This window comes from Rhinolophus sinicus, chromosome 2, assembly GCF_057876585.1.
Source record: "Rhinolophus sinicus isolate RSI-liver-muscle chromosome 2, RSI-T2T, whole genome shotgun sequence".
Taxonomy (NCBI): Eukaryota; Metazoa; Chordata; class Mammalia; order Chiroptera; family Rhinolophidae; genus Rhinolophus; species Rhinolophus sinicus.
This window is the reverse complement of record NC_142502.1, coordinates 25,520,247-25,546,255: the sequence shown is the minus strand read 5'-3', so window position 1 is coordinate 25,546,255 and position 26,009 is coordinate 25,520,247. Positions and strand designations below refer to the sequence as shown.

At 39.3% G+C, this 26,009-nt stretch overlaps 1 protein-coding gene across 2 annotated transcripts in view; it reads left to right on the top strand.

Annotated features, from left to right (window-relative positions):
• The window catches only part of PDE7B (phosphodiesterase 7B), a 289,479-nt gene extending 265,484 nt beyond the window's left edge, over positions 1 to 23,995 (top strand). For both annotated transcript variants that reach the window (XM_019732772.3, XM_019732774.3), the window contains 5 exons: positions 6,255 to 6,346; positions 9,617 to 9,761; positions 11,762 to 11,858; positions 17,090 to 17,170; positions 21,079 to 23,995. In XM_019732772.3, the coding sequence (XP_019588331.3) occupies positions 6,255 to 6,346; positions 9,617 to 9,761; positions 11,762 to 11,858; positions 17,090 to 17,170; positions 21,079 to 21,326 (663 nt within the window). In that variant the 3' untranslated portion in view covers positions 21,327 to 23,995. The remainder of the gene's footprint in view (positions 1 to 6,254; positions 6,347 to 9,616; positions 9,762 to 11,761; positions 11,859 to 17,089; positions 17,171 to 21,078) is intronic.
• The last annotated feature ends 2,014 nt before the right edge of the window (positions 23,996 to 26,009 follow it).

The following is a 26,009-nucleotide window of genomic DNA, read 5'->3' as shown; positions in this document are numbered from 1 at the left end:
AAAGCCTCCTAGAACTGAGGTACTCTGACTCTCCCAGCCATCTCATATGTGGATGCATTGCCAATAAATTGTTATTCTTAAGCAAATGATTTTTTTTCCAAATTTGTAACATGTATGTACTTTGATGGGTTAGTTACTAATAAAAATTGCATTCTAAACTCAAGCTGGAAACATATTTATTGCTTAGAGCCTGATGGTAGGAAAATTTGTTCAATTAAAATTGCAATTTATATACTTATTTTTGTTGCAGAGAAATGTGCTAGGTTGACAATAAAAGAATTTCATGCAGAAAACAATATATTAAATAAAATTCTCTGGAAAAATGGAATAGAAATATAAGTTCTAGAGAAAAAAAATCAATTTAAAATTTCTGACAAAGAAGTTGTGGTTATTCGTGTGGTTTTTTCCAATGGGCATTAAATGCTATTGGTATTTAAATTCCCTTAGATACATTTAATACATAACAGAGTAATAATATAATGATTTTATATCAAAATACAATATTTACAAATACAGAGGACATTACTACATCTTTTGTTACCATTGAAATTCGTAATTTTAGATACCAATTCTAAAATGTTTAGGGAGAGCATAAGTTTTCAAAATTATCTTCAAGAGTAAAAGAATATACACATGAAGAGCACCGATACATGGGAGCAAGGCTAGTGAACAAAGTTGTTACAAGGTGTTTCAAGCACCTTAGAAATTTGAGTTGGGGGTGGGGAGCTAGAAGAGGGAGCTGTCAGTTCTATTTGGAGAACCAGGAAAGTCTTTCCTAACAGATGGTAATGGTTTATCTCAGAAATAAAAGTGTGTGTGTGTGTGTGTGTGGGTGTGTGTTTCTGACTTTATTAAGGTGATTTCTCCTCACTCTTTTTTTTTGAATTATAAAATGTTTTATTGTCATTCTTAGGCAAAAACCAAACACTACTATAGATCAAGACATTGAGAAGTTCTTTTCATTACTTCTTTCAGGGTGATATGGAAGATAATAAAATAACTTTAAATAACTTAGTGACTTAAACAAGGGCGGAAGTTTATTTCTATCCTTCATAAAAGAAGTTTGCAGGTTGGCAGTCCTGCACGCATGGTGGCTTCACAAAATTAAGGATGAGGGGCCACAGATCCTTCTAGCTCTACAGTCTGTCATCACTAGGGTGTGACACTTGTCCTCATAGCCCAAAATAGCTGCTGGAGCTCTAGCCATTCCCGTGGAATTCCAGACAGTGAGCAGGAACAGTGGGGAAGAAAGCAAAAGAAGTCTCTCCCAGATGAGTCAGTTCCTTTTCAACAACCTCCCTGGAAATCCCACACAACATTTCTGCTTACATTTAATGGGTCAGGTCTTAGCCAAGTGGTTCCACCTATTTGTAAAGGAGGCTGGGGAATGTTATCTTTATTCTGGACAGCCATGAGTCCATCAAAGAACGGAGGTTGTCCGACTAAATAGGGAAGGAAAATGGATTTAGGGAATGAACACACAGGAGCCTCGGCCATACCTGCTGCATGATCTTAAACCTGACACCTTCAAAGAGATGAATCAGCTCAAGCTTTCCCTTTATGTGACATTTTCCCTCTAACCCATGAATTACTGCATCACTTGTGTGACTATTCCATTTTTCTTTTTTTGATGTTACCACTTTGGTTACTTGATATCTCCACGATCATGTCCACATGTCTAATGGGTATCTCAAACGCGTATGTCCAATGCTGAACTCCTCTAAACCTGCAGCTGCCACAGCCTTCTCATCACAGGTAATAAGCACACCATCCTTCCAGTTGCTCAGGCCAGAAACATTGCAGTCATCCTTGCAGATCCAGAAATCAACCACTCTCACCACCTCCAGCTCCCTTGTCCACGCCTTTGTCATCTTTTCTTGAATGGCTGCTATCACCCCAAAACAACCTTCAACAGCTGCTACTACCCTTACCTTACCAAGTCTATTTTCAACATAGCAGCCAAAGTGATCTTATTTAAATGTAAGTCATATGATTTCATCCTTCCCAAACTCCTGCAGTGACTCCCTGTTTATCTCAGAGTAAAAACCAAAATTCTTATAATGGCCAGAAGGCCAGACATGATCTGGGCTTCCATTGCCTCTCTAACTTCTTGTCGTAATACTTTCCTTCTCACACTGCACACTGACCACATGGATGTTTGCTCCCCAGCCCCTTGGGGCCTTTAATCCAGCTCTTTCCTCTGGAACACCCTTCCCCCAGATACCAGCATAGCTAGCTCCCTCCTACCTTCAGGTCTTTGTTCAAATCTTACCTCGTACCCTGTCTACCTTACCAGCCCCCACCCCAAAGACTCTCAAATTCCCGCTATCCTACTCTACTTTTCCTTCTGTCCATGGACTTACTATCTTCTGAAATGCTATACTTTTTTTTTCCAGAATTAAAGTATTTTTGTTTATTTTTTTTATTATCTGTCTCTCCCCATTCCTACCAGCACTAGTTCTCTGTCTGTTTTGTTCACTGATATATTTCAAGCACATGCTACAGTGCCTAGAACATGGTAAGTGCTCAGTGTAATTGTTGAATGAAATCAAGTAATTTGTTCAGTGACTTATTCTGCAAATTAAGGGAACGCACTTTTTCTGTGCAAGGAGCTGAGTGGATACTAACGGAATGAGGCAGGCTTCCTACGCACAAGCAGCTGATAACCTAGTAGGAAGGAAAGGATGGACATGAATAACTCACACACGTCAACGGGACTGGGCCCAACAGGACTCAGAACTTGAGGAGGAATGATTCCAGATGGCTTTGTGGACAGAGTATTTGAAGTGGACTTTGAAAACAGGTGTTAGTTTGATAAGTAAACATAGGGAGGTGTTTGAGGATAATAAACCACCTTGGGAGGCACAAAAGTGGCACAAAGGATATGGAAAAGATATTCATATTAATTTAATAATTATATCAATAATAAATTAAAGTCTTGTTACTATGATATCATGTATTTTGACTATAAAAGCTTTATAAGAAAGGAAAGGTGAAGGCATGCAATTGTCTCAAATATATAGGAACAGAATGGTAACTGGGACAATTTTTAGAGAGCATTGAATGCTGAGCTAAGGAGTTAGGGTTAATTTATCTGATAGGAAACTATTGTGGGGTTAGGAGTACGGAATGCGGGTAAGCAGATGGCATGACCATGCTGAAGTTAGGTGAGCTCCTCGAGGGCAGCAATTTTGTCTTACTAATCTTTGCATCCCCAGTGCCCACCATAACACCTGGCATATTAGTAGGTGCTCAAAAAATATTTTTTTGTAGTTCAACCAATGATTAGGGAGATGGTAGAAAAGTCTGTCAAATAAGTCACATTCTGGCAGCTGTAGGGAGGATGGATTGAAGGAAGGAGAATTAAGAAAGATAATAAAGCACTGAAATAGCAATGAAAGGAAGGGATGAGTATAAGTGACGCCATGTTGGAAGAACCAGCAGGTCTGAGACGGATCGCATGTGAGGGCTGAGAGTGGCTGAAAGATGAGTTCTCCCCCAACACAACCTAGATTCAACTCATAACATTCAAACTACAGGATTTTTCACAATGAAATCAAATCTGGAGGTAAAGGTTCCAGCGTGGATTTAGAAATTAACATCTAATTAAAACAATCAATCATTGCCTTTTAAAGTAGCAACTGTAGATAATTTTTGGAAAACTAAGAATAACTACAAGTATTCATAAGTATATAAGTTTCAGGCTTCTGAATGCTTGGATATGGCCGCACAGAGGAAATTCTCAGGAGGCAGCAAGGTGTGTATGCAAAGCTTAGGTCTTGACAACTGGCAGTTACAGGTTTAAGGCCTTCCTCAGCTATTCACTAGCTGTGTGGCCTCTCAGAAAAGACTGAAATTTTATTATCTCTGAGTTAACGATAAAAATACTAGGGAGTTGTACAAATATTAAATGAGATCATATAAACTCGGTGCTTTATAAATGTTAGTCCCGTCTGCCTCTGCTGCCCTTCTTTTCTTATTCTCCGGAATCCATCAAAGTACCCTATGTCCAACACAGTTCTGGTCAAAACATAATTTTATTTATAGCGACTGCCCCTCGAAAGGTTGTGTTTGTAAGCGTGTTCTCTACTGTCTTTTATTCTGTGCCAACTTCCAGGCCCACTAATTTCCTTTCATTTCCCTGATGCTCATCTCTAAATATGGTTTCACGAGCAAATTTCCCAAGTATCCTTTTGTTCTGTCTTCAGGAAGATTATTAATGAAGATGTTAAATCAGGCTGGCATAAATAACAATGCTTAAGGTAATGCTCCAGACACTTTCGTTCCACTCAATAGAGATATGGTGTCATTTATCATTAGGTCTTGTTACAGTTTTCTGGCCCCTTGAAAAGCTCACATGAGGACACTCATGTCCACGTTTACTTGAATTAGTCTCGAAAGTCAATGCTCATGAGTGACTGAATTAAATGTCACCACAAGATAGAACATCTGTTACATCACACTAACCTATCACTCTCTGCTCTCATAAATCTTTACCGTCAAAACAAATTAGTCTAACATCTTATTTCTAATAAACATTCTCTTTTGTTGTGTGTGGCTCATGCCCAAAAGGAGATAATAGACCAGTTGATAAGAGGCAAAATCTCATCAGTGGTTCCAACATGGTCAAGTGGTAAATAAAGAATAATGACTCCTTGGCACGGAGAGAAATGAATTGCAATAGAACAGCCTATACAGAGGATCTGTGTAAGACTTTGCCTCTTGAAACTCAGTCTACAAAGTCCTGGAGAGAAATTGCTGTGTGGGGTTAGAACCAAAAATAGTTGCAGTTTTCTTGAACTTGCTTTTTCCTAATAGATCCTTGATTGTGTCACTCACAGGGATTCTCTTTTCTCATTTCCTGCAAAAGTTGAGCATCCTATGGGTGGCTCAGCTATATTGGTGGGGCATAAGGATGGAATAGTTTTCAGTCTCTCTCCAGGCTCCATGTAGTCTCCATATTATTTTCCCTGCTTCTTCACCCTCACTTTTTTCATTGTGACAAAATATGCATAATATACAATTTACCATCTTAACCATTTTAAATTTATAATTCAGTGGTATTAACTACATTCACATTGTTGTGCAGTCATCACCACCACCCATCTCTAGAACTATTATCATCTTGCAAAACTGAAACGCTGGGTCCATTAAACAAGAACTCCCTGTTCCTCCTGCCCCTGGCAATCACCATTCTTACTGTCTCCATGAATGTGACTACACTAGGTACCTCATATAAGCAGAGTCATGCAATGTCTCCTCACTTCTAATGAATATCATCTTCCTGTGTTTTCTGTAAGTTTACAACTGCTCTTGAAACAAAATGGAGAATGAATAAATACAGAAATAAGAAAATAGAGCAAAAAGATTTCCTGGGAGCTAGAGGGGCTCTACTCTCTATGTATCAAGTCGGTGGTAAGGCCGTAATGTTTCTTAATTAGAATAAAACACTATGGATTGTAAGAAATAATTTTTTTATTTAAATAGTTAGCTAACGTTCCCACAAGCAGCATATTTAAGATAACAGTAAGGTCAAAGGAGAGACTGAACACAGAGGTTCCCACAAGGGAAAGAAATATCAAGATAATTGAACAAGGAAACAATTATAAATTCAAACTGAGACCTAATGGGCTAGGTGCCAATATACTGGTCACGAAGGTATTGACAGAGCTGCTTCCATGGCAGTGGTTCTCAAACCCTAATGTACGTAAAAATTAGTCACCGCAAACTTATCAAAACTATTCACTGGGAATCAGGAGTCTGAGTTTGTCTCCAGCTGCCCAGGTGGTTCAGACGCAGAAGGTTTCTTATCAGTGTTGAGAAACAATGGTCAGTGCAGTAAATCAGAGCAGAGGTTGCCTCTGTTCAGTTAAGTAGTATAATCTTGGCTTATGTTATGCACATAGCCCCATGGTATCCATTACTATGTCTTTTTACAATCTTCACTTTCTTCTCTACTGAGTGTTGCCTGACTAAGCTATTGAAAACAGGGGCCAAGGCAGAAGGGAATGATGTTGGCAACTGGCCCTCATTCAGCCCTGCACTGAGGGTCAGCAAGACCCTGCCGCTGTCCCACCTTCATTATAGCCCTGAGAATAGGCTCCCAGGGTTGTTTTGCGCTTCTTTTCCGGTCTGCCTTTGTCAGCAGGTACACACTTGCTAGAGGGGAAATACTGGCCTCAGTAAAGCTGTGTGCAGTGTGATAGATCAGTATCTAGCTTCTCTCTCATTTACAGCTTTAATTTTCTTTCTAGAATATGTCTGTGCTGGAGAATCACCACTGGCGATCTACAATTGGCATGCTTCGAGAATCAAGGCTTCTTGCTCACTTGCCAAAGGAAATGACGTAAGTGGGGAAAAGATGAAACATTCTGATGTCCTCACAGTAGAGATAAGCCGCTTTCTCTACAGCACGCTTAAGACCCCCCTGGGTTAATGGCAGGGCGTCAGCTTGCCGTTCTTCCTGCCTACACTCGGTATTGTCTATCAGAGGAGATTCGGTGTCAGTTACTGCAACCCAGAAACCAGAATCTCTTATGAGCTTTGAAAGGGCCTTGAATCGTCTATGACCTAACATCAGGAAAAGGAGAATAAACAGCTCTCCACTTTCACACCCTTCAGCATCAATGCTCTGCTCTGCCAAATTCCTGGCTTTTATGTTAACAAAATTGTCCTCCTGTGTAGACCCAAATAATAAATATTTATCAAGAAGGAACACAGGAGTTCTCAAGCTAAATTTAAAACGAGTTCAATAAAGTTTGTTTCGTAATTGCCAGTCTTGGCAAAACAGTAGAAGTCAGACATTCTTTTCTAAACTGTCTTGTTAAAGTAACTGAATTGGCCCCAGCAATTTTTTCACCATTAATTTCACTATGTCTCTTTTTTTAAACAGAAGGGGAAATACTAGTTTCCTGGTCCACTGTTTGTTAGCTTAGGTATTTAGTCAGAGTCCTACTAAATCCAAGGCCATTGTCTACATGGCCCCTGTACTGTCTTCAAAGGCCCACACGAATTCTGGTCTGTTTAATTAAATTGCACAGAACCTAAGGTAGCTAGGAGAGAAGTAACTAGATCTCTGTACCCTTCTCTCTGAAGGGCGCATAGCTTAAGGTCAGTGGCCAAGTGGTGTCTCCCCATAGAACAGGCAGTATGCTCTGGGCTCGCCAGTTGAGCCCTGGCCTTTTGATACTATCTCATGCTGTTTCCTAGCACCCAGAGGAATGTTGAGTTTGCAGGAGGAACTTCAGTTCTGATAACTCCCCCCCACCACCACCCTCGAACTAGATAAAACCAATCTTCATGCATGGAACAAAAGTTCATGCCTTTTACTAGAACAATAAATTGCAAAGATTGAAAGAATAAAATGCAAAAAGACCTAAAAACTAGAGCGAGAAATCAAGTAATAAAGAGAAGAAAATAAGAGGTAAGGGGTGAGGTCAGCTAAAGAAAAAAAGGAAAACGGAAGGAAGGAGAGTGAGGAAAGAACAAAACAAAAGGAAAAAGGAGAGAAGAACCGGAGACCAGACCCGTCCCTGGAATACCTGCATTAATCGTGCTTGTTGTTCAATTAGTATTCATTTCCTAACATACTCCTACTCATCCCTATGGATTCCAAATAAAAGTACCGTATTTTATATGTCTTTGTGGAACATAGTGCTATAAATTGCTTTTGCTAGAAGAATACCTGTTATGCAACAATATATGTGAAAAGACTTCATAATGAAAGTTAGTATCATCATAATTATGATTATTCATTCTATCCTCATGAAAATTCTTTAAAATAATTTTTCTGATTTTACAAGTAAAGCAGGTTAACTCTACAAACTAAAGAAAATTATTAATTTAGCCAGAAATTTTAAAAACTATGGATTATGCTGTATTAAAAATTAAGACTTCCTGTCATCAAAAGACATCATAAAGAAAGGGGAAAGACAAGCCACAGAGTGGGGGAAGATGTTCATAACACATACCTGACAGAACCATTACTGAAAAATATTTTTTAAAAACTCTTAGAATCAATAAGCAAATTGGAAACAACCCAATGGAATAATAGGTAAAGATTAGAATAGAAACTTCACAAAAGAGGAAATACAAATGGCCAATAAACACATGAAAATATGCCAAACCTCGTTAGTAATCAAAGACATTCATACTAAAATCATAATAAGCTGCCTGACATACTCCTCAGATTGACAAAAAAAAAAAAAAAAAAAAGAAAAAGTAAAGAGTAAGAATGTAAAGCAATGAGAATCTCATTTATTCCTGCTTGGAGTGTAAATTTATACAATTGTTTTGGAAATAATTGGCAATATCTAAGAAACTGAAGCTGACCATGCTCTGTGGTCCAATAATTTTATTCCTGGATAGAAACCCTAGCAAAACTTTTACACTATGTAACTGGAGGTATATATGGGTGTTCTATTGTGACATTTTTTTCTTAGTATCAAAAACTAGAAACAACTCAAGTGACCATCAAAAGTAGAATGGATAGATACATTGTAGTATATTATTACAATGCAATACAGTAGAATAATGCAAATGAATGAACTACAGCTCACACATCAATATAGATGACTTTCAATCATATAATGTTAAGCTAAAGAAGCAAGTCACAAACTAATATTTACCAAGTAACTTAAAGTTCAAAAGCAGTTAAAGTTAAACCATATTATTTAGACATAAACATATAGGTGGTAAGATTTTTATAAGTAGCAAGGAAATTTATTAAAACAAAGAACAAGAGAGTAGTTACGTCAGGGGTTGGGGGAGAAGATATGTGATGGGAGATGTAATGGGGACCTTCTGGGGTACAAGTAGGCAATGTGCTTCACCTGAGTAATGATTCCAAGGTGTTTACTTTATATGGACTCAGTAAACTGTGTATGCATGCGCTATGCACTCTACTTAAGTATATTTTATTTTTAGAGGTGAATTTTAGAAATAGTTACAGATCTTTCTTTACATTGGTTACTTTCTGTATGTGAAGTAAAGCTCCAGTTTGCTTTATTTCCCCAAACTATCCCATTTTCTCTATACCATTTGTTCACTAATATATTGCTTGACCTCTGGTTTGTAATGAAGCCTTAATCAGCCACTATTCTTTTTTAAGTTCCAGTATCTCTTCTTGTCCTATCTATTTTTTCCATTGATGAACCTTTCCATCCCATAGTATCTATCCATCACTATTGTTGTCTTCATATTATTACCATTATTATGCCCCTTTTTCCCCCCATGCAAATCTTAATGTTTCACCTGGTTTGAACACTATAAAAGCACAACCCAAACGCCTGTGATTCTGCCAGGCTTTTTGTGTCCACCTTAAAGCATGCATTTCTAGTTGGCTTTCAGTTTTTCCATCCATAGGAACCCTAGGAATGTATAAACTACTACAACTTTGTTTACCTGAGATTTCAATCACTCTGTACAGTTGGTGGCGTACCTCTGTCCAAGGACAGAAGTGATGGTGGGTGAGAGAATCACTCTTGTGCTGTGTGTTATAAGTAGTATCAAAGGCAGAAATGAGATTACAAGCCACCTGATGATGACAGAATCTATCGCCCACCTCAAAAGGATTTGTTTTGTGTGTGTGTTTTCTCTCTCATTCTTGTGGATGCAGACAGGATATTGAACAGCAGCTGGGCTCCTTGATCTTGGCAACAGACATCAACAGGCAGAATGAATTTTTGACCCGATTGAAAGCTCACCTTCACAATAAAGATTTGAGACTGGAGGATGTACACGACAGGCACTTTATGCTTCAGGTAAACAACCACCCCCCTCCCCCCCCCAAAAAAAAAGAAAAAAAGCCACTATCCTTGCTGGGTAAAAAAACTTAGGGGCATGATCAACAATGTCAGCACATTTGAGAAGGAGTATCTCCCATGGTATAAGTTAGAGCAGTGACCTACTTTATTAAAAGCTTGGAGACACGTGACATTTTTAAGTGATTTCCAAGCAAGCAAGATCAGCGTTTCGTGTCAGTAAGTTGATAATATCTCATTGTTCCTTGTTTGATAACTGCTTCACCACAAAGTAGTCCCACTGGGCAGTCGCATACAGTAAGAATCACCCACATGGTGTGCCTTGTTGTAAAATCAACCACTGTGATATCTGTGGAATTTTGAAAGGCTGTTTCTAGAACACAAAAGTACATTATGTTACCTATGGCACAAATGAAAAATTGAGAAACGAGTAGCCTGCCTTTACCTAAAACCTATTTAATCAAATCCTGCTTTACTTCCTTTTTACTACCTAAACTCATCTTTTCATGTGAAGCTCAAACATGTTTGCCTAGTCTTACCACTTTTAGGCACTAATGTATAAATTATATTAACTGAATGAATTGAATCATATTAAGTCCCACGCATTGTGCTTCATTCTGTGGCAAGAAGCCACTTATGACATGAGAATGAGAGGAGAAGCATACCCCACAAGTAGAACTCTGGCTTGGAATCCAAACCAGGGCTTTTTTTTTTTTTTTATCTACCATTTTCTCCTGTCTTCCTACTTTCCTTTTGGCAAAAAAGACTAAGTGGATGGATCCTGGACTCATCTAAATAAACCAGTTTTAACCAGGGAGATGGAGCTGCACAGTGCAGACTGAACTGTACAGTCTTTTTTGCTCCATGTCTTCATGCTGCCCTCTAGCTGTCCAAAGTGCTCCATCTTTTCCAGGAAACACTCTCCCCCGAGCTGTAGCCCTGTATCTCCCTCGTTCTTTGTTCCCGCATGAGGCTTCTAGTCCCAGAGTACTCAAAAGATCAACCAGGTGTCTGATTTTAGCGACTCAAGCCAAGTCGTGAGTAGCTGAAAGATTTGGCCTGAACATTTGCATTTCAAAAGGAAAGCTTGCTGATACAAATGAATCCCTAAAGGCCAGAACCTGGAGGGGACTTCTGCCCCCTACCGACTCCAACATGTATTGGCACCCTCCACCTCCCACCCCCATTAACAGGAAATAAAGAAAGAACCAAATTTGCAACTTAATGTTATCCAAGCTCTCCCAGCCCCCAACCCGGCTAGCAGCTGTGATCTCAAGGGACTGGGTCCAAACACGTACACACTGCTGTTGTGCATGGCACATCACAGGCGCCCATCTGGGCAACAGTCTCTCTGTAGGTGGTGGTTAAGGGGGAGAAACTACTTCTCTGGGAATTCAAGGTAACCCTGCTAAGGTCAACATCACTGCCAAAGCTGGCGTCCCAGAACAGACCAGCGTGAGGCAAGCCAAGAGGCCTTGATGTAGCTCTGCAAACAGAGCAGTCCTAGATTTGATATGACTTGGCTCCCTGGCTAGCAGTCTGAGTGTGCTTACACACACACAGACACAGGCATGTAAATGCAAACACATGTAATTTAAGTGATGTGTGGAGTCGGTCAATTTGGCCACTGTGAGAGTGAGGTTCAAATGATCTTACTTGAGCCTGACTAGGGGGTCCTTGCAGCCTACCTGCTCACGAGGGAGTCAGACTGAGGCTTTCTTTGACCCGCCCACCCCAAGTCTCCTCAGAAAGCTCTGTGTCCTTGGCTGGTGGTTCTTCTCTCCTCTCACGGCTATAAAGTGGGAGTTCTGAATGAAGTTCTGTGTAGTGGTGACGAAGTGCTATTCCCTGAAGAGACACATCAGGGAGGCCCTATGTGAATATGGGCCTGGTACCATGAGGCACGCTGGCTAGAGGGTTGGACAGCACCTTGGGCTTGGGGTGCATTTGCTGCTGAAGGATCACCGCTGACAATCTCTCCCTGCCCTGTCACTTCTCAGATTGCCTTGAAGTGTGCTGACATTTGCAATCCTTGCAGAATCTGGGAGATGAGCAAGCAGTGGAGTGAAAGGGTCTGTGAAGAGTTCTACCGGCAAGGTTAGTAGTGACCCGACAGCTGCCTTTTCACTGGCTCTCCTCCTTGTAGACGTTTCCCCTAATAAAACGGGAAATGGCTAATCTATCATGATATTTGTTCTTTCATCAACTCTTACTATCCTAACCTTTCTCTTTAACTCTCTTGCAAACTATCCATCCCTTTTTTGGAAATAATTTAGAAATAAATAACATTGACTTTCTAGGGAAACAGGTAGTAATAGGGTGGAATAAAAATGAGTGAAAACGGGATATATATATATATATATATATATATATATATATATATATACACACACACACACACACACACACACACACACACACACACACTCACACACTCACATACATTTTTTTTTTTAATGGCTTTCCTCTGTGGATATAAAAATGTGAGAGACCGTTTGATTTTTACTCTGACCTTCATTTTAATGAGTTGAGTGCGGCCTAAAGGCTAAATGCTGTTTGAGGTCAATGTTTTCCACTCTGACAGAAGGACTTAACTTCTTTTGTATTCATTCCTTCCCCTCACTTTCTTAAATAAGGCTAATGAAATAGAGCCCAGCTGACCGAGAATTGAGTTCCTCCTCTCAAACAGATACAGTGAAAAGACAAATGGCCCCAAGTTAGGGTATAATTTATAAGGGATTAATCTCATTCAGAAAAAAGACAATGAATTAGAGCAGGATCTTGACGCTGGGTGGGATATCGCCCTTCAAACACAGCCTCGTTTCTTCAGGCCTGGTTTCAGTGCTCAGGATGTTTGTTCGGGCACAACAGTGTCCTGATCTTAGTGACAGGATCAGGTTTGAGAAGCTAAGAACGAATAAAGCCTGAAGTGTCCCACATACCAGCAAGTAGCAACAGTGAGCCTTTTGCAGAAGCTTCCATCGAAAGACGTGTCAGTGACATTGTGATGGTCCCAAAGACAGAAGACAAAGCAGAATGGATGGGGTTCATGTGGGGACAGAAGGCTCTGCTCCCCGTCTCTTGTGCTCAGAGGAAAAGTGCTCACGTAGCTCCGACAGCTCTGCGTTATTTCACTTCAATTGAGTGTGAGTGGTTAGAAGGCAGAAGATCAATTCTAGTCACCTATGATATAAAATCTCCACTGAGAGAAAAAAGAACAAAGGAACATTGGATGAAATTGGAGCGTGGAGGTTTTAGATTAGATAAGATAAATACTTTATTTACTGTGTGATACAGAAAATATTGAAATAGCACAGTGAGAGAAGAGCTAGTCATTTCCAGAATAGCTAATTCATCCTTGGAAATCAAACAATGGGGCACAGAAAAGAGTCTATTCTGTCCTTCTTGGTTTTGACTCAGTCCTGTGCTCCTGTTGGCACTGATTGTAGTTTAACCCTTTCATTTGCTTATCTTGTAATTAAATTTGGATTATGAGCCACTCAGGGACCATGTGACTTGGGCAGATAATAAGGTCCACAAAGTTGGTGAATCAAAGTTGTTAACTAAATGGAGTAAATGGAATCAACCAAGAAAAATATGTAAGCTCTCTCTGCAAAACCAGGTTGTTGTCTTCGTAATATCTGTATGTGCAGCATTATAAAATGGAATAAACCAGAACATTTGTAACTCTGATCACTAACGGTAAGCTTCCATGCACTTTGCTCTTGCATGTCTCCTGGCAGAGAAAGAATAGAGAGGTATTGTTGGGTCCTTGTTATTTAATAACATTATGGTCTACCAGAAGTTCAGCCTATTTAAGAAGAGAAGACTAGACTCTCTGGTCATCCAAACTGTCTGTACTCCATACTGCATTAACATTTTTTTAATTCTTTAATCACAGTTTGTATCATTTTGATTAATCTTATTCCAGCTTTCAGTTTAGGATATGTGCTTCCACAAACTGCTAACCATCCTCACCAAAGTATTTTTAATAATTCGTGATGTTGAGCAAAGGAAAACCTGTCAATTCAAGGTTGAGGACAGAGGGGAAAAGGAAGATGAGATCCCATGAATTAGGAAAACTGTTAAACTCTAAGAACAGAGATTAGGATTCTACATATCATCCAGCCCCTCCTCTCGATGCCTTAAGGAAGTAGAATCCCTGTCCTGTTGTAACAATAGATTGGTATCTTTACAATCAACCAAGATTCCCAGAAGCTTTTATTGAACATCTGCTACCAGCATTGTCTAATGCTCAGTAAAACTGATTTTTCCCTATATACCAAGCCCCATTGGGGATGTCACAAAGAAATATAGTTAATGTTTCATAACCTCAAAATACTAAGCAGTAAAGTTCCTGGAGGAAAGAAATTATGCAGGTTTCCTCTTTGCATTCTCTACCTTGATTAACAAAGTGTCAGAAACATACAGTGCTTTGCAAATATATAGTCAATAAGTAAATGAATAAGTGATCTCATTGGAAGACTTCTAATGGCAGAGATTACAGGAGAAGATCTAGTCCTAAGGAAGGTAGAATCTGAGCTGGGTGTTGAAGGATGCATTGTGTACTGTATTTTCCAATAGGATAGCCACAAGGCACTATGGCTAGTTAAATGTAAATTAAAATGACATAATGTTAAACATTTAGTTACTCAGTTTTATTATTCATATTTCAAGAGGCTACTATAGTGGGCAGTGCAGGGAACATCATGGCAGAAAATCCAACTGGACAGCACTGGTCTACATAGAAAGGAGTAGAAATGGACAAAGGCACTGAGGTGGGACCATACCCTTGCCTCAGAGACCAAGTTGATCCATAGAAGGTGAGAGTAAGAGGATTTGTGGAGACCCCTGTACACCAGGTTAAAGTAGAGAACATGGCAATGGGAGTCACCTTAGAATGTGTAATCAGGGCAACATATATAACTGAAGTAGAAGAAAAATTGAGGGAAGGAAACTAGCTCAGAATAAAAAACTAAGCATGATTTATTAAGAAACCAGACTAGAGTCAGGCAGAGGGAAAGTAGGGAGAAAAAGATGTCCCAAGAGAGGAATAAACAAGATTTGATGCCTCAATATGGAAGATGAAGGAAAGAGGGAAATCAAAGATAGTTCTTCGAAAATGTCAAGATTGACTGAAAAAACAGTATGAACAGAAACATGGAGATTAGGAATAGAGTTGGCTTTTGAAGAATTCATTTTAATATTAAATGGTGTCATGCCCTGCCCTCAGAAGGCTATCATCACCTGGCTTACCTGAACTCCTCAGGGTAAGCCCGAGTTATTTCCTCACATCATTCTTGAGTATCACCGGGGCCTTAGAGACCATGGGAGGCATGGCTACCGTCTTAGAGAAAATGATGGAAATGGGAGATCGCTAAGGTTCTAGCTCAATAGTTATGTGCAGACACTCTGGAGCCAAACTTCCTAGGTTGGAATCCAGGCTCCCCTCTTTACTAACAGTGTGACCTTGGGTCAACATGCTTCCCGTCCCTTCATCTCAATTTCCTTATCTGTAAAATGGGGATTATAATGAGGTTGTTATGAGGATTGAATTAATTAACGTAGGTAAAATGCTTAGAACAGTGCCTGGCCCACAGTAAGCACATTGTAAATGTTAAATTTTTATCTCCTCTCGTTTAGAGGAGTACATTCGTAACTGTGAGCCCAGCTAATGTTTCTGAGGATCAGCTTATCTACTGTTTAACCAGATTGTTTTTCCCAGTGCAGAAATTACCCAATAAAGTGTTTTGATAAAGCTTTACATTATACATTTCTCCTTTGGTCTTCTAGCTGACAAAGGCATTAAAAAGAAATATCATTCTGACCTTTATACTTTTCTTATCCTTCAGTTACATTAGGTAAAATTCTAAGGAGTAAGAATGAAAGCTATCAGACCCTTATTTCTGATTAATTTTGTAGCTGCAGACTGAGGTGCTCTTCACCTCAGAGATCTTCTAGTCCCTCTCCCCCATTTCCTACCTACTAATTATTCCTGGTTGTTCAGGTGAAACAAGACTCGGGTCGGGAAGAGTGAAAAGAGGAGGAGAAGCATAAAATCAATTTTATTAACTTGTGACTTAAAGCCAGAATTTCCATTTCATGGTAGGAAACTGTCCATTAGTTGTACTCTTGTTTTTATAAAGCTAAAATAAATGAATGGGACTGTATCAAACTTAAAAGCTTTTGCACAGCAAAAGAAATCATTGACAAAATAAAGAGGCAACCACTAGAATGGGAGAAGATTTTTGCAAACAATGCCTCCGATGAGGAGCTAATATCCAAAATATACAGGGAAATCATACAACTCAACAACAAAAAAACAAACAACCCAATTGAAAAACGGGCAGAAGACCTGAAGAGACATTTCTCCAGAGGACATACAAATGGCAAATAGATGTATGAAAATCATCAGAGAAAAGCAAATAAAAACCACAATGAGATATCACCTCACACCAGTTAGAATGGCTATGATCAACAAGACAAATAGTAATAAGTGTTGGAGAGGCTGTGGAGAAAAAGGAACCCTCATATACTGTTGGTAGGAATGTAAATTGGTGCAGCCGCTATGGAAGGCAGTGTAGAGGTTTCTCAAAAAATTATGGCTAGAATTACCATATGACCCAGCTATCCCTCTCCTGGGTATCTACCCAAAAAAATCCAAAACATTTATCCACAAAGACACGTGTGCTCCAATATTCATTGCAGCTTTCTTTACGGTGGCCAAGACATGGAAACAATCAAAATGTCCTTCGATAGATGAATGGATAAAGAAGTTGTGGTATATATGCACAATGGAATACTATTCGGCGGTAGAAAAAAAGATGAAATAGGACAATTTGTGACAACATGGATGGATCTTGAGATTACAATGCTAAGCGAAATAAGTCAGACAAAAAGTAGAGAACCATATGATTTCACTGATATGTGGTATATAAACCAAAAACAACAAAAGAACCAGACAAGCAAATGAGAAACAAAAATTCATAGACACACACAATAGTTTAGTGGTTGCCAGAGGGTAAGGGAGGCGGGGGGTGGGGGGTGGGAGATGAGGGTAAGGGTGATCGAATATATGGTGATGGAAGGAGAACTGACTCTGGGTGGTGAACACACAATGGGATTTATAGATGATGTAATACCGAATTGTACACCTGAAATCTATGTAACTTGACTAACCAATTGTCACCCCAATAAACTTTAATTTTAAAAAAGGCAGGGAACCGTAATTTCCAGAATAACTTCTTCCAACTGGATCGGTAAAACTGTCAACACTCGTTTTTTATAAGTTCTAGATTGCCATTGTGTTTCTTCTTCTTTCTTCTTAGGTGATCTTGAACAGAAATTTGACCTGGAAATCAGTCCTCTTTGTAATCAACAGAAAGATTCAATCCCTAGTATACAAATTGGTGAGTTGAATTCAATTTTAATTTTAAAGGAATTGTTTTGGCACCTCTGCCAAGAATCACAAAGAAGGTCTACACATAGCTTTTAAAAGATCCAAAATGATTGAGTCCAAATAAACACTCTAATCATGAGTGTACTCTACCAGGTAATTTACAATTGAAAAGTTATGAAAAATAGGGTAAAGCCTTGTTATAGACTCTTAATTAACCTGTATTGACTTGGTAGTTCAGAATCAAATCAAAACCAAGTAGAATAGAAGGAAAGTAATAAGAATCTCCTATTTGCTGCTGAAGAGGGGATGAGCTCACACTCTCTCTTTAGGACTTAAAGGGAGGAAATTAGCCTTTAGGACCCTTCCAATTTGAGTCACTACCCTTTATCCCCAACACACAATCCCAAGGGTTCAGACTCTAGGCCCATGCCCTGTAAACCACACTCCACCTTCGGTTCTGGAGTCCCATGCTTCTCGACTCCCCTTCAAAACTTGATTTCAGTCTCATTCTCTTAGGACTACACTCTCATGTGTCAATTGCAGTAAACTGTTAAACTCTGATGTTAATACATCTAAGATAATTATTATTTAATAATTAAGTTATGCAAAGATCATTAAGCAAATCAAGCTGTGGAAATTTTAAGCATCTTAGTAGGGGAAATATTTTTGACCCAGTAAGAATTTCTATCACTCCTTAAAACACTCTACCAATTCCATCCACATTTAACGCAAGTCTTTCTTTTCCTTGCAGTTCCCTCTAACCAAACTCAGAACTTTAACTCTTTTACTTATAAGCTATGATCTTGACATGTACCCGATCATGTGCTTCACTAGTTCCCACAGAGCTCAGACAGCTTAATGTAGTCACAGTGCCTCAGACCGCTGCATGGCTCAAAGCTCAATGCCTTGACATTGGAAGGGAAGGGGGCACCCAAAACGATAAGCTGAAAATTGAGAAAACCAGAATAAGTTAGAATGGTGTGCTCCCAATCACTGTGGGTCACATCTAATCCACAGTCCCACAAAAGAATCATAAAGTCATCCAAAGGAGATAGGGACAAAATTAATCTAGTTACAAAGATTCAAATGGAATACACAGACATTAAAATAGGTATGTTGGAATTCTAAGATTGTTGGTTGTCCTCATTTTTCCAAATTGCCCTTAATATTGTGTTGATGTTTTTACAATTAAATGGACTCCCCCATCCAAAAAAGGCAAAGGGGGAGTGTGTTATAAAAAAACGGCACCCAGGAAGAATCCATGGCAGATGAAGCTACAGAATTGCTGGGGAATGGAGAGGGGGAGGAACATCGACAGAAATGCTGCCGAGTCTCCCTGTTCAGCTCCCTCCTGTCAGGCGGCTTTGGTAGCGGAGGTTCTGCAGGTGTGATATAAAAGGAATAGGTCCTAACCCAAATCCTAATCCTGGGACCCACATTTGTTAAACTCTGGCTAGACAAAAATTTGTCAGGCACCTGTTAAAGACATTTTGAACTGCCAAAGAAAAACATGCACACTGGTAAGCCCACAACCTGGGTTTGCAAGACAGACCTGCTTTCAGAGAGTCTATCCTGTTGTCATGAGAACACACATATTTTGTCAGATCGTATGTCCTGATTTTCAGCTCAGGAAAATGTGGTTACCATAGATACCTGTTTTTAAAATGGGATGGGGACTGAATGACTAGAAAAATCCCATGGATGCTACACCAGTACACCAATAATAAAGGGAAAGAGAAGCTGATTATGGAAGAACCCTTAGTACATAAATCTTTCTCTGCCACTGTTCCATATCTCCCAGGTATGTAGGTTCAGGGTTGGGAGGTGTGGTGTGTGGGGCTAAATCAGCTTAACCTAGAAAAATCCAAACAGATAAACAGTCTAATGGGAGCTGCAGGCTTCAGCCTTCCAGACAAAGATTTTTCTAGTGGATCCTAAGTAATGCAGCAATTTCCTCTGCCCTGATTCCCCTGGGACTGAACAGGTCCCCTCTCTTTTTTTCCTGTCCCAATCCACAATGAGAATTTGCTGAGGGCCATCTCAGGTATAGATCTGATTTTCTGTTTAAGTAATTCATATTTACCCAAGTGGAACTGGGACTTCATATCTCCTCCCACCCCACATCATCCTACCCCAACCCCTCCCCTCTTTCCATCAAATTCTGCATTTTAAAAAGAAGGTATTAAATTGAATAAATCTGCTGTTGGTGAAATCTACAGAAAGGTGAAGAGCAAGAGGCTTTCTTTCATTCCTTGTTTACGCTGTGGCGACTATCTCTCCCTTTCCCCATCCTCACCCTTCCAGGAAGACAATATCCTGGTAAAGTCAGTCTGGGTTGGCCCAACTCACTGTGCAGGGATGAAACAAGTTCCCAAATCTGATCATGCAGAAGCCTTTCTTCATTTGAAAAATGGCCTCATGGTATCTATTCAGACTTTAAAATGGCTTTCTTATCTACTACTATAAGAGGTCTTTATATATGACAAGTAGAAATATAGAAGTGTAATTCCAGAGCAATTTCAGGAAGAAAATTAATTGGTTTTTTAGTATTGGATTTTAAAATGTTGGATTTGTAACTTTTTTTTATATTTAAGGTAATCTTGATAAATATTCATACCTTAAAAGTTAGAATAACATAGTTTTGCAAACTGTTATTTTAGATATCTAATATCTCATTGCTCTTGAGGTAAAAGATATTAAAAATTACAGAGATTGTGAAGGAGGTGAAGAAAATTCAAGAATAGCAAGCAAGAAAATTCAAGACTGAAATCCTTACTCGATGACTCCCTACATAAACTTATTAAAATACATAAAGTCGCTGGTTTAACTTTCCTCCTCAAGTTCGGGTTATCTAAAATAATCTCATAATATTTAAATTATATTTCACAAGATAATGCAGAAATGCACAATAACATTTGCATTGCTTCATCCTTTCCCCATCTCTATAGCATCCTCAAAGGCCAAGTATCTGCCATTTGTCAAATAAAACGATAATCAAATCAAGCCTATAATTCACATGCTTGTACACATACAGGACTAGTTGGTGGAAGATTTTGTTATGCTGAAATACACTTGCCTTTCCTCCCACACCTGCTTTTCAAGGAAATACAGTAAAACCTAAGTATGTCCATGTTTGTGATAATTCCAGTAATTCCAGTCTAGACTGAAAATTATGTTTGCTTTACTAATCATGTTCAGTATGAAACGCGCATTAACAGTGAAACATGATTACAAAGCAACAAGTCCAAAATAATTAACAGAACAGACATGCAAACAAAGAAGTCTAACATCAAACAGTCTTAGCCTAGTCATTAAAACACGACTTTTATGCATGTCAAAATCTGTATTGAAGATGAACTTTTATTTACCTACACTTAGTTGTTTAATGTAATTGAAAGTAAGACAAAATTAGGAAACACCAATCCTGAAAAAATATCCTAGAGGCTAAATGTATGAATTCTTCAGGTGGTCTAAGCCAATGATGTGCCCCTTCCTGATATAATGTTCCCTTTGCTGCCTCCTGTTTATTTCTAGCACAGATTTTATTTTAGTCTGTTTCTTTACATGTCTTTCTCCCTCTACAAACAATAATAGTCACTATTTATTGAGTGTTTAGTATGTGCCAGGAGCTTTCTAAGCATTTTACATGTGTTAAGTCATTTCATTGTCATCACAACCCTATTGGTTTGGTACCCTTCTTAGTTCCTTTATACAAATGAGGAAACTGAGGCACAGAGAAGTTAAATGCCAAGCCCAAGGTGACATATCTTATGCCCCTCCACTGAGGGTAGGGACCACATCTTGTTTGTCTTCATATCCCTGGGCCGAGTACATAGTGGGTCCCAGTCGTGTTTGTGAGGGAGGAAGAAGCATGTTTTCCTGCCCTTATGGTGATGGGTTTCGCCTTGCCTGTTTTAGGTTTCATGACCTACATCGTGGAGCCACTCTTCCGGGAATGGGCCCGTTTCACTGGAAACAGCGCCCTGTCTGAGAACATGCTAAGTCATCTCGCACACAACAAAGCCCAGTGGAAGAGCCTGTTGCCCAAACAGCACAGAAGCAGCAGTGGTGGCAGCAGCGGTGGCAGTGGCAGCGGCAGCCCAGACCACACAGACCACGGGACTGAGAACGAGGAGCAGACTGGGACTGCAAGCGTCGCCCCATAGAGCCAGTCAGGACTGCCCCCTGCTCTGCACACTGAGAGAATGAGAACTTGAGTAGAGGCCTCCTAAAAGGGTAGAAGCTCTGAGAAGTCCTTGCTGATAAACCCAGCCACTGTCTGGATTTCATCCTGGGGTTGTTTGGAATGCCACCCTCCTACTACTTACCTGCCTCCCCTCCTTTTTCCAAGTGTACAGAAGCCATTCGCCACCTCAGCATTAACTGCCGAAACGAGCAACTCCATTCAGTAACAGGGAGCCGATTCCAGAGGCAGGCCTGCCTGCCCTTCAAGGAGAAGACGAGGCTAAAGAAAGAGGTGCTTGTGCCATGTCCCCCAGGGGTCCTGGGTCACATTGTGACAGGCAGCTGTTCCAACGCCCAGAGCATTTTAGCATTTGCCATCTGACTGCTGATCTGCATGACAAAAACACCAGCATATTTGCAACTCTAAGGATATTGGTCTTAAGTGCAAGAGCACAAATGAGAACGTGAGAGAAAGTACCTTCTATTTTAATAATAATTATTACAAAATAATAATAAATCTTTTTAACTTTTATATTTTATGCACTAGACAATGGATCTAAAACTTTGGACTAAGATTACTCAGTGTACCCAAACTTGAACAGGGGGTTCATTGTTTTGTTACTGACTTTATGCCACTTTAGGTAAGAGGTTTGGCATCTTCTCAATTTAAGAAACTACATTTCCTATCCGATCCGAGGGGAAGGTGCTGTACAGTTCATTCCTTTCTTTGCACCATTAGCCAATCTGTCTTTTATCAATAACTCATTTTCAGTGACATGTTTATATTCACACATGTACATTTTCTGTAAATACCAAGCGCTACTGATTCCCATGCCAAAATACATGAGTATTATGGGATTGCTACCTGTATAAACAATGGCACTGTGAACAGAATAATGTTAGTTTTAATACAAGAGGATGCATTTGTAAATATGGTATAGAGTTTATTAATATACTATTGTTTGCAGATAAAGGCCTTAACTTTAAACATCTGTCATCTTCCGAAAGCTGCCCAACTTAAATCCTCACAGATGTTCTTCTGAACTGCCTTCCCATGTCCATCTTTATGCTTTCCAGCTAAAGTCACAAACCAAAACTGCATAAAGTCTTTGAGGAAATATTTTGGAAACTTCACATGCATTCCGCTTGAGACCATAGTGTTTCATCTATGGCAAAAAGCATCGTTTCCTCTGATTAATGAGACTTTCAGCAAGCCTGAAGTCACCTTTCAATGCAGAGATGTTGCACATTCTATTTCCACAAGCCCGCTGATAAGCTTGTGTTTATGTGACTCTTGTCATGGAACATGGTGGTGTGTCAACTGCGCGGGAGACATAGCAGGGCTCACAAACCTTCTCTGACCCTGTCATCTAACCGTCAGGGAATTCCCTGCTCCCCTACCACACTTTTGTCTATTATGGCTACAGTACCAAAGCACCTTTGGGTTATGGTTGGCGTGCATTTCTTTGGTGTTAATAGTAACTGGATTTTTCTTGTTCCTTAATTTCTTGTGAACAGCTATCCAACTGTTTAGCTGAAGTTAACATGATTTAAGTAAAAGAAAATATTTCAGTTTTCTGACAGAATTGAACTTCCTGGCAGATCATTGTGCTTATTTATGGCTCCAGCTAGCACAGTCACCTGGGAATTTTGTTGCCATTTTTTTCTGCACACACTTGGCTGTAAAATCAATTTGTTACAGCATTCTTCTCTAGTTGGCTAAACTTTGTGCATTGAACCTTTCCTTTAGAAGTTCTAGCATAACTAATGTTAGATGAAAATTGGCGATGCCCCTTTATGTTTTACCTTAAGCAATGTGGTAGTGAAAGAATGACAGTACGATCATTTCTGCCACTATCGAGCTGTTTCACAAGCTGATAGAATGACAGCTAACTCTCATTTCCTAAGTGCAACTGTTCTTTTTTTTTTTCCTCCTAACATACAAATGAAATGTTAGAAGCTTGACTGGATTATAACAAGTTCCTGTAGAGAGAGACTGAGGCTTGCAGAGTTAAGGTTTAGGGGTAATTTTGTAAAGTTGGTCATATTTTCATTAAAGTCAGAGAGATTTTCAGATGGTACTAAAGAAAGTGTGAAAACCTCATGAAATGGGTGGATGATAAGTTGAAATTGTTGGTAGGGGTAAGGAGGGAAGTTGTGAAAACTAAACACTAACATTATTTTTCTGTAATAACTATGGATTGACATGATTCTTTATTGCTTTAATACTATGACATTCTCAGCTTGGTAAGGCCCCAAAAGAGAATATGTTGAATGTATTCCTGCTTCCAAACCTCACTTATTTTGGTTTGGTGATGCAGAGACGGCTTTTGAGTAGTATGTTTTTAAAGTACATGAAATCAAATCAAGGAAAGCAATTACTGGGGACAATAGAGTAGAAATAAGAAAGAAAATGCAGTTTTTAGCTATTCCTTGATTTTAGGACATGGACTTTGTTTAAATTATATTTATATCGTAACTTAAATAAATAACAGTGGGGGCATTTTTAGGAGTTCCAAGTTTATAGGGTAAAAGTGTTTATGTTACAATTAGGTCTTGAAGAACAGCTCACAGAGAAAACTATCAAATATCCAATAGTTAAGCCTTTGAAGCAGCTACTAGTACAATAAAAATCTGAAGTAAAATGAGATGTGATGCATAAACTAGATGCATTTTGTCCTCCTTTCAACTGTCTGGAGATTTCTTGAGTTCCTCATTTTTTGGCAAAAAAAAAAGAGCGAGCGAGCGAGAGAGAGAGAGAATGTGAAAACTTTTTTTTCTCTCCTACTAGTGACTCTCTTGCAATATTTCAATAGAAGGAGTCCAGTTACTAGTTAAGACACAGCTGGTGGATCACCCATGGACTTTATCTTCACATTCTTCTTCTCCTCGTCCATGGACCATCAATAGCTGACTTAATAAGTTTAATTCTTTCATTGCTTGAGAAGAAAGGGATCAAAGGGCTATTTTAGTAAGCAAAGGTAACATTAAAATCAAATTAAGAAAGACTATATATCACTGCCAGGCCTTATAGGTAAAGCCTGCTTTTTCCTTCTAACAGCATCCGTGAATAGTCAGAACCTTGTTCATGAAATCCTGACTTACCCATAATTCCCTGCTAGGCTGAGTAAAAATCCAGCTGTTTCTACCTGCTTAAGGCTTCCCACAAAGGGATTTGGAGCGTGTCCTGCAACACTGTCTTCAGATAGCACTTCCTACAAAACAGAGACTTGTTTTGTAACCTTTTCTCATGTAGAATCAGATCTGCTCACTGATTTGAAAATGGGTTATGAGCTTGTATCTCACTGTATTTCTTATGCTTTGTTCTTTTAAGCAAACCCTTAAAATTGTGTTGTTTTGTGTACACGTGTGAGGTTTGGAAAACAAAAACAAAAACACCTTGTGAGTTTTTGCTCAAAACGTGGCCTAAATATCCATTGGCATGTCTTAGATAAACAATTAAAATAAAGATAATTTCTTTAAAATATAACAATATGAAAATATCCTGATTCTCACCAGGTAATACATTACCAGCTATCCAGTCGGATTCAACACAAAGGACCCCCTGCTCAGGGGAGGAAACTTTCAAGAAAAAGAGCACAGAGGCAGACATGGTGGTGCACGTGACTCGTTCCACTAGGGGCTGCAGAAATAGCCCTGTCCATGAAGGCATGCCTTGCCAGTTAGTGCCGAGTGAGGGAAAGAGGGCCACCATTCATCTCTACTTATCCCTGAGTCCTGATAATTATTCTGATTCATATTTCTCGAACTCATATATGAAAGAGAGTGAGGTACAATGTTTTATGTTGTGAAAACATAGCATTACGTGTTCAAAATATGGTCTTGCATATATATCACCAAGCCACCAAGAATGATAGAACAGTTCAGACAGGACAACTGAGTGTCCTAAATATATCTGGAAATAGAGGAGAAAAACAAACACCACACTTGTTTCCCAGAAACACCTTTGTATCTTTACATATTCTCCCCATATCCACTCTATTAAGATCGGTATTCAGAATCTCATTGATTTCTTAATGCCTCCCATGTCTGAAGGCAAAGCTCTTTTTCCTTTGTGCACATTCTATATCATAAAATCAAAATCAAAAGTGAGACTCCAGTGGTATTCCAAGAAATGGTCAAACATGGCTTTCAAATGTATCTTGGAACTTAGCCGACACCTTGTCAAACAGCCCACACATATTGATTGAATATCTATGAGCCAGAGGTTGTGCTGGATACTTGGGAAGTAAGATCCAGCCCCTCTAGGAGCATTCAGACTTGTGTCAGAGACTGGCATTACCAGTGAATACTTCCTAGAAAATTCCTGAGAACATCTACGTGGGCTCTACTGCATCTAAAGCTCTCCTCTGGGGTACAGCATAATAGAACGCAGACAAACTTTGGAGACTAAGATGGGTCCCAATCTTGATTCTGTCACTAACTGATTCTGTGACCTCAAGGAAATTACTGAACATCTATAACACACAATGGTATCTTTACCACATTGTTGTAGAAACTAAAAGAGATTGCATACAAAAAGCACCAAGCACTTTGGTACATGGTAGGTTTTCAAGAGATGCAAGTTCTCTCTTAAATTACAAGAAGCTTGGCAAATAATTATCCACACATGGGTGAGAATGTGGAGACTATATGGGGAGGAA